This window comes from Amblyomma maculatum, chromosome 2, assembly GCF_055883805.1.
Source record: "Amblyomma maculatum isolate TAMU_Amacu chromosome 2, ASM5588380v1, whole genome shotgun sequence".
NCBI lineage: Eukaryota > Metazoa > Arthropoda > Arachnida > Ixodida > Ixodidae > Amblyomma > Amblyomma maculatum.
Window position 1 is genome coordinate 106,619,457 of NC_139345.1, and position 9,693 is coordinate 106,629,149.

The window sequence follows — 9,693 nt, forward strand, 5'->3', positions numbered from 1 at the left end:
GTGAATCAATACAGGGCCCTGCCGGGGTGGCGCACTAGTTACGGCGCTCGACTACTGTGACCAAGAATTCGGAATCGAATCCCGGCCTCGGCGACCGCTTTTCGTTGGAGGCGAAAAGCAAGGCGCCCGTGTGCTGTGCGATGTCAGTGCACGTTAAAGAACCCCAGGTGGTCGAAATTTCCGGAGTCCTCCACTACGGCGTCTCTCATAGCCTGAGTTGCTTTGGGACGTTAAACCCCACAAACCAAACCAAACCAATACAATGACCACTATCTACCATAGTGGAAATTACGTTAAACCTCTGGTTCGGGTCACCCCTAAAATCTGTCCTGTGTCACCCGAAAATTGAGCTGTAACAAACTAAACCAAAATTAATATCAAGTGGATTGTACCACACCTGTCCGATGTTCGTACCGAAATTTGGCCCTGGTCACACGAAAATTGCCCATCATAAATGCAGCCAGTGGGCCATGCTTATGCATGGGTTGCCACTGTAACCACGCTAAAAAACTGCGGTGCCTTTGCTATATAATAATTCATTGTACGAGTGAATTGCTATACCAAGCTAAACCAAGTAAACCCAAGCTAAGAAAGCTAAACAGATCTTTCACTTGACAATTCGGTTTAACCATGTTAAAGGCCTGTCACTTTTTTGAATAACTTGTAATTTTTTAACATCTTGGCTAGAACAACACGCCTCAGCACCTGACGGAGCTGGATGCTCTAGTGGCGCAGAAAAATATATTGTCTTATTTTGGACAAGGAATGTATTGCACCTGCGATATTATGCGAATAACTGCTGAAGTCCATTTCGGGAACCCGGCGAGATATGCAGTTACTGGAGAGAGGCGGGAGGTAATTACTGAAGGCAGGGTGGAGCTGTTTATACCCGAGTCACCTGAGGTAATTAGTGAAGGCAGGGAAACAGAGCACTTGAGGAAAATTTATTTAGAATTGTAAAAATTGGCAGATGTTATCTTTGTTAAACCGACAGTGCGAAAGCACATGCTATTGTGCATTTTATTTGCTTTCCCTCTGTACAATTGCTGTTTTTTTTAATACTCTTCTCACCTGATACAAACTCGCTGTGGCTATCGGCCTGGCGCGCTTCAGTTTCATCTGCACATGTGGCGCTATCTGGGAGCCACCTTGTCAAATAGCAAATGTTTAATCGTACTTAAACCCGGTTATAACGAACGAAAACACCCGCCGCGGTGTCTTTAGGGTTAAGAAGCTCGACTGCTGAAGCCGAGTACCCGTGTTCGAACCGAGTAATTCGAGTCAGCTGCGATTGCTTTTCAAGTATGAAAGCACCACAAGTGGTCATGGTCAGTCATTGGTCGGTCCATCACTCTCCCTGTTGACTGACGAACTTGAACGACCCGTCGCGGAGACTCGCGCGTTGGAGCTGCTATATAGACTGAATTTGAATTACCCGCGCGAGGCCACGTGGTTGTGATCTCACGAAACAGCTTAACCAATCATAGCGATGGCACAAACAGGACCGGACAAGACTCTTGGTCGATGGTGGTGGGTGCATGAGTGCGTATGGGCGCACGTAATGAGCCATATTTTCAGCGATAGCTGTAAAGGTCCATTTGTTCAGAAAATCGGTCGTAGGCGTTGGGGCTGTGAGCGAAAAATCATGGGGTGTGGCTTTGGCGGTTGGTTATGGCAGGTGATTGGTCGGCGAGGTGTGTGACGTCATGAGACCGGTGTGGCACGGTCAAGTGAGCTGGAGCTGTCAACTCGGCTGGTTCCTCTGAGATAACAATGGGAACCATTGGGATCTTTTAAGTCCGATTCAGACACACTATTCACAGGCCACGAAATGGCTTTTAAAGCGGAGACTTAATGTCGGGTGGTCTTTCACATACTGTGGTAGATTACGAGTGTATGTCAATGAGTGTGTTGGACAATAGAGGCAGAAATTGAGGGACGAGTGGCTACACGAGCAGTAAAGTGTGTGCATGTATACGCGTGCATGGATCATCAAGGGGACCTGCCGACGGAAGCCATTAGCGCTATCACGTCATATTCCTAAGAGCGGAGCTCCTCAATTTAATTTTCCCCAAATATTAGATGCGCAATGTAGCGTGTTATATTGTTCAAAAGTGTTTCTTTCGCTGTGTAAAAAAAAAAAAAAAAAAAAAAAAGAAAACCGAAAACACGGATGATACTTTTGGGGCTAAAATAAAGAAACGATGTTCATAATCGACTTTCCTGTTCGCTATTTATTCGTGGATTATACTAAAGTAGTAAAACTAATATGCTTCTCATTTGCTTGGAGCAATTTCGAGCGTAAAAAAATTATTTTTGTGTAAACGTATTTGTGAGATCTTTTGCATTCGGCAAGAAAATTCACACGCCTTTCAGATGAGCGGAATTTTTTCGCCTAAATTGTTGTGCGAGATTACCTTCGACAGTTTATAACAGAAATGCAAGCGTTATCGTGTAATGACCCAATGGTGAACAAAGTAAAACCAAAGGCAAAAGCCAAGGTGTTTAGTTAAAGGATTAATTTCTCCCAGTGCACATTTCCATACAGTGTGCTGAGCAAGTGCTTATTAATGCATTGTTTGTTTTCTTTTCAGATATGATAAATAAAAATAGAAAATTTATCCCGTACTCTAGATTTTGAGAACGTTTGTCAGCATTCATATTCACACAAATGGTGTATATACAGCTAGAAAAAAAATGCTTGAAGCAGGCTAACAAGGCCACGGTGCGCATTAGATTCGCAGCCTTTGTGTGCCCGAACGCTTCGCCGCACGCATCATATCCTGCCTTGGTACGGAGGCACCACTGCGGCCGTCTCCCTTGCACGCTACGCCTGCACACGCACGCACTTCGGACGTGGCCTGCCACCACTCAAAGCTTGTCTCGCCCACCCTGTACCCACTCGTCCAGGTCGCCAAGACGTCCAGAACAGCACCAGTGGCAGCCGGCGCGGCACCCTCCGCCCGTTCGGTTATCTGGCCGGCGTGGTGCACGAGACCCAGGGAAACACGTCCGTAGATAAAGTGTACAACTTCGTGTTCGGCAACTCGAGCTCCGTACGCCAACTGGTGCGCCTGTACGCGCTCATGTCCATTCCGGTGTTCCAGCAACAGCCGACCAACCCTACCATGGCAGCGACTACTGCGTCGACGACGAGATCACCGACGTCGCTAACGACGGCTACGTCCAGGCCATCAACACCCAGTACAGGAGGTTTAAACTCCTCACAGGAGACGGGAACAGCGCCCACTAAGACCGAGCGCTCATCTAGAGTTAATGAAATCAGTACACTTGCGACAACCAGCGGGTCTCCTGAGGGAACAATGCATACACAGGCGGGAACAGCAGCGACAACCGAAACAAGGACTTTTCAGCCGAGTCTGATATCGGAGATGACAAGCGCCATTGATTTAATGACGGCAACTACGAGGGAAACCGGCCAAGCGACAACTGCACTGACTAACGTCGCGGAGGCATCAACCAGCGCAGGGACAGAAGATTTCTCAACTGAAACGAGGGGGGAAAGCACGCAGTCAGCCAGCACTGAACACCGGACAACTGAATTAGGGTACACCACAAAGTCAGAGCACGAATTGACCTTTACGTCAGCTGGTTACGGTGAAACGACACTAACCAGCAATGGACTGAGCACTGCATTTACAGAGAGCGTCTCAGACACCCTCTTCACAGAGGGGACCTCTACCGAACCGGAAATCACTGCGACGACGCAAGCAACGCCCTTGAATGACGTAACCACAGTAACAGGCCAGACATCATCCTCGCTTAGCACCGAGACTATCACTACTGTAACAGAGGTAGAAAATACGCAAGAAACTTTGGAGACGTCCCCGAACAGTGCTCTTACAGTAACAATGATTTACTCAACAATGTCGCCACTGTTCCCAACTTCTCCTACCGACTCCACTACGTTGGCCACGGACGAACCAGGTTCAGAGACGGTTCACGAAGCAGACTCCACCACGGTAGATTCGACCACAGTACCTACATTACCCACTTCTTCCAATGCGCCATACACAACCGATCCAGACACAACGCTTGGGGAGGCAAACACCCATTCAACTACGGTAGGCACGGACGAAACAACTTCGGAAACGGCGCACGACATGGACTGGACCAAAGTATATACGTTTCCCACTTCTTCCAATGAGCCATACACAACCGATACAGACACAACGCTAGGTGAGGTAAACACCCATTCTACTATGGTAGGCACAGACGAAACAGCTTCAGAAACGGCCCGTGAAACAGACTGGGCCACAATATCTACGTTCCCCACTTCTTTCAATGAGCCGTACACAACCGATGTAGACACAACGCTTGGGGAGGCAAACACCCGCACAACAACGGTGGGCACAGACGAGACAGCTTCGGAAACGGTGCACGAAACAGACTGGACTATAATATCTACGTTTCCCACTTCTTCCAATGAGCCATACACAACCGATCCAGACACAACGCTTGGGGAGGCAAACACCCGTTCAACGACGGTGGACACAGGCGAGACAGCTTCGGAAACGGTGCACGAAACGGACTGGACTGTAATATCTACGTTTCCCACTTCTTCCAATGAGCCATACACAACCGATCCAGACACAACGCTTGGGGAGGCAAACACCCATTCAACTACGGTAGGCACGGGCGAAACAACTTCGGAAACGGCGCTCGAAACGGACTGGACCACTCCTTCCAATGAGCCATACACAACCGATACAGACACAACGCTTAGTGAGGCGAACACCTATTCAACGACGGTAGGCACAGGCGAGACAGCTTCGGAAACGGTGCATGAAACGGACTGGACTATAATATCTACGTTACCCACTTCTTCGATTGAACCATACACAACCGATACAGACACAACGCTTGGTGAGGCAGGCACCCATTCTACTATGGTAGGCACAGACGAAACAGCTTCAGAAACAGCCCGTGAAACAGACTGGACCACAGTATATACATTGCCCACTTCTTCTAATGAGCCATACACAACCGATCCAGACACAACGCTTGGGGAGGCAAACACCCATTCAACTACGGTAGGCACGGGCGAAACAACTTCGGAAACGGCGCTCGAAACGGACTGGACCACTCCTTCCAATGAGCCATACAAAACCGATACAGACACAACGCTTGGTGAGGCAGACACCCATTCTACTATGGTAGGCACAGACGAAACAGCTTCAGAAACGGCCCGTGAAACAGACTGGACCACAGTATATACATTGCCCACTTCTTCTAATGAGCCATACACAACCGATCAAGACACAACGCTTAGTGAGGCAAACACCCGTTCAACGGCGGTGGGTACAGGCGAGACAGCTTCGGAAATGGTGCACGAAACGGACTGGACCACAATATCTACGTTGCCCACTTCCTCCAACGAACCATACACAACTGATGCAGACACAACGACAGGTGAGGCAAACACCCATTTAACTACAGTGGGCACAGGCGAAACAGTTTCTGAAACGGTGCACGAAACGGACTGGACCACGGTGGACTGGACTACGGGAGATACGTTGCCCATCTCTTCCAATGAGCCATACAAAACCGATGCAGGCACAACGCTTGTTGAAGCAAGTACCCATTGGAATACTCGGTACTCCACCATCACAACTGATCCCCTCACCGAAGAAAGTACTGAGTCGACGTCGGACTATACGAACCCCGAGTCTACGACGTATCAAAATACTATAGACTTGACTTCTGAGAATGTAGGAACTGAATCAACAACCGAAGTAGCATTATCTGAGACAAGTAGTGAGCTTCACGTGACCACCGACTTAGCGACCAGTGACACTACGACGGATGGTCGTGTGCTGACTACCGGTATTTTAGAACGGACAACAACAGAATCGACCTCAACTGAGACATCTAGGCAGCTGCGTACGGATGCGACAACAGATTTGTCTGCCAGCGTGACTAGCACCTACACTGAAGAGTCTTCAAACCATCATGAAAACACAGAGGCGACTACTGAAGAAAGCTCACTGCACACACGGGATTGGACCGAGGGTTCTGAGAGTGCATTCACTGATGGCGTTACTGATATTACTAATTCTTTAGAATTAACTTCTTCAACGATCGAGCAAGGTACTAAAATTACTGCAACGTCGAGCGCTGGAAACACCAATGATGGGACGAAGGAAGCAACAGAGTACACGACAACAACAACGCAGTCGCCTCGGACAACTTCAAGCGTGAGCACTGGCGAAGCGTCCGCAAGTGACGCTGTTCCTACGACAGGCGAGGATTTGTCGACAGAGGGAGCGAGTACCAGCGGTGAATCCTCAGTAGGAGTTACAGAGTCGTCAGCGCTTTCATATTCATCTGCAATTACAGTTTCTGGCACTGTAACTCCTACCGAAGATGAACAACGCGAATTATCGAGCACCCCAACGACCACTTTAGAGTCATCCCCTATAGTTTCAAGCGTCGTTAGTGATATTACGACGACTGAGTTGGCAACGACGTACACCCCTTCAAGACTTTCAACCATTTCTAGCCTCACTTCCACCATCAGTGAAGGGCAGACAGGAAGCCTTTCCACCTGGACAGTTAGTCCGACAGAAGAGGAAAGCGAGACCAGCGCCACCAGACCAGCTACGACGTCGCCTGGTCAAGGCGAAGTGATCAGTACTACCATCAACACAGATAACTCGAGTACTGTGGTACCGACTGTTCAAGAAACAAGCAGAAGTCTAGAAACGACTGCTACGACAGCGTACATAGGGAACAATTTTACGTCATTCACGCCAGTATCGTCGACAACCGTGGGGAATATTCCATTCACCGACGAAGGCATAAACGGCGGGCTGATCGGTAGCCCTGGCAGCACTTCAAGCTTGCCTGCTTTCACTAACGTTGGCATTCAGGGTGGTCTGATCGCTTATCCTAGAGCATCACCCACATTGCCATCCGAGAGCTTGGCATACACTGACGAAGGCATTCAGGGTGGACTTGTAAACCCGGTAGTCATTTCCCGGTTTGTGAGTTGAAATCCACCCGTCGATATGTATCCCAGTAAGTGCACGTATAATTTTAACGAAGCATTTCATGACGCTCTCGTCGCAACCTGATTGTATACATTCGTTTAAGCTTACGTGCACTGTATTTCTTGCAAGTTTACTTAAACGGCACTCTATCTTCTACGTAGGTAACCACAAGGCTGCTGGCGGACATTCGTTGGGCATTCCATTGAAGCACTCGCTCAGGAGGCGCGCCGTACCTTTGCCACCAGCAACAAACGTTTCCCTGGATCCATCTCCAAATAACGGAACCGACAAACCAAAACTCCCAGACATCGTGGCGGAAGCAGTGCCAGGTACAGATGCCACAGGAGATCCGACAGATGCTACTACGGTCGCAGCAATGGAGCAAAGTACAACAAAGGCTCCGAGCGACGGTATGGATTCAGAAGCTACACAAGAATCAGATGCGTCAGGAATGACGTCAGGACTTACGGAAATATCATCATATGCTACACAGACATACTCAGAATCCACAGATGCGCCTTCAGTAACCACAGAGAAACCGACAGAAAGCACAACCTTAACATCAGATGCAACATGGATGCCTCCTGAGGCCACTTGGCCGACACCAGCAAGCACACTATCGGAGGAAACATTACCCAGCCAGGAAGCCGAAACGTCTACAGTTTCGATCACACCGACAGAAGTTGAGGCAGCCAACTTCACAACAAGCGCTGAAACAACGGCGCAAAGCGAAACAAGCACACCGAAGATAACGGAGTCTTCGAGTTACACAGCCCCATTCGAAACCATCCCAGTGTCCCAGACCAGTCCATCGCCGCCTTTGACTCAAAGTACGACGATGCCGCCAACTGAAACTCCGTCGATCCCAACTACCCAGAGTCCACCGACGATCCCGCCAACTCAAAGCCCGTCAGTCCCTCCAACCCAGGAACCGCCAACCACACCAGCCCACAGTCCGCCGTCACCGTCATCTGAGAGTCCGTCGACCCCTCCGACCCAGAGTCCATCGACACCGTCTACTCAAAGACCCTCTTCGAGATTTCCTAATTTGCCTTACATGCCTAATCCCATGGTGTTGCCCATGGGGCTTGACGAATTTATGGGAAGATTCGGTGTTACCAGGACGTCGAGCAAGCCTGTTACTTCCGTAGCTATCGCGGGACTTCCCTCACTGCCTAAGCCTATGAATCCAGCGCCTTTGCTATGACCCGAAGGCGTTTCATAAGCGCGCACTTCTTTTTTCACACAGTGTTTGTACATTTCTTCATACCCTTCCTTTCCACACATTCTTTACGCATTTCTTTTACACAGTTTTGATAATAAAGAAGTCGTACGCAAAGATGAGTTTGTTCATGGCATTTCTGGAAGCATGGCGCTGAACATTGTTCTGCCGTCATGTGCCTCAGTAATACAATGTGTGGATTCCGCAGGCTACCTCATACTTCTGCGGTTTGCGAAGCAAATATTGCCGATGAGGCCGTAACAATCAAGTGAGGGTTCTTATTTAGGGTAGCCGTATAATGACGCTCAAAGCAAGGAACTCTCATATACAAGACAATGGTTAATGAGCAAGGTATATTAATGTTGAGTTGAGTGTTATACTGCGTTTATTGCTATTTAACCAGCCATACGGGCCTTAGTGCATACGATGCAAGTGACTGTATATGTTGGGTGTCACTGACAGTTTGCGACAACCATGGGTACAAGCAGGCAGTGAGACATTGATGTAACAAGTTATGACAAGGGGTACGTGGCAACGTGCGTCGGCCTGTGATCGCCAAAATGTACAGTAGCCGCGGCTACGACACACACGTCCAGCCCTATCAGGGCTAGCCACTCTCTGCGGAGAGTGGCTAGCCTTGATAAAGCTGAAAGTTCGTGAATTTTTTACGTATTTATATGAAACCTACTCTTTGACTGCGTTAAGACGCAGACCAAGTTGCCGTTGTGAATGAAAAATAAAATAAAACAGCGTGTCTCTTAGATGTCTCTTAAGAGGAGAATGGCGAAAGCCCACCCTTCGTTTCCTATCATTTGCTTCTCATCGTTTGCCTCTTATCGACGTTTGTTGTAGTGCTACACATAATTATAATTGGTTTACAGGAAAAAAAAGGCGCAGTATCTGTTACACTTTCTCCGGCAAGCGTCAGTTTGCAGGTAATGCCATCGTTCCTGTCGCGTGGCGTTCCTTGGCGCGCATTAAAGAGTGGGATTGCAGATGGCAGGAATGCTAGACAAGGAGAACACATCTCTAGCACAGATATCGCGCACAACTCTCGCGCAGGAGATTTCGTTCCATGAGCCTAGAAAGGCTTTCGTCTTAGATTGATTGATTTATAGAAAGGGAAAGGCGCGGTAACTGTCTCACTTGTTTTATTGTGGACACCTCACCGCGCCGTAAGGGAAGGAAGGAAGGTGGGAGTGAAAGTGGAAAGAGAGAAAGAGGAGCCGGTAGTGGAGGGCTACGGAGTAATTTCGACCACCTGGGGATCTTTAACGTGCGCTGACATCGCGGCTTTCGCCTTAAAAAATTGGTCTGTGCTCGCGATCTGGCGTTCGCCTTAAAAAATCTAGATCGCGAGCACAGACCAATGATGACCTTGGTACTCGCGTGTTTGCAACTATATCTTGCAATAAAACCGAGAAGGTCGCTTCTTACGCAGTACTGACAATGTTTTTG

At 48.6% G+C, this 9,693-nt stretch overlaps 1 protein-coding gene across 1 annotated transcript; it reads left to right on the forward strand.

The window, feature by feature from the left end:
• The first annotated feature begins 7,305 nt into the window (after positions 1–7,305).
• Positions 7,306–8,316, forward strand: LOC146199492 (uncharacterized). The gene has a single exon (XM_084592774.1). The coding sequence runs from the start codon at positions 7,390–7,392 to the stop codon at positions 8,218–8,220; it is 831 nt and encodes a 276-aa protein (XP_084448900.1). The 5' UTR covers positions 7,306–7,389; the 3' UTR covers positions 8,221–8,316.
• The last annotated feature ends 1,377 nt before the right edge of the window (positions 8,317–9,693 follow it).

Bases quoted from the DNA above. Each gene is read 5' to 3' on its own strand.
- LOC146199492 (XM_084592774.1), top strand. From the start codon at position 7,390: ATGGAGCAAAGTACAACAAAGGCTCCGAGCGACGGTATGGATTCAGAA.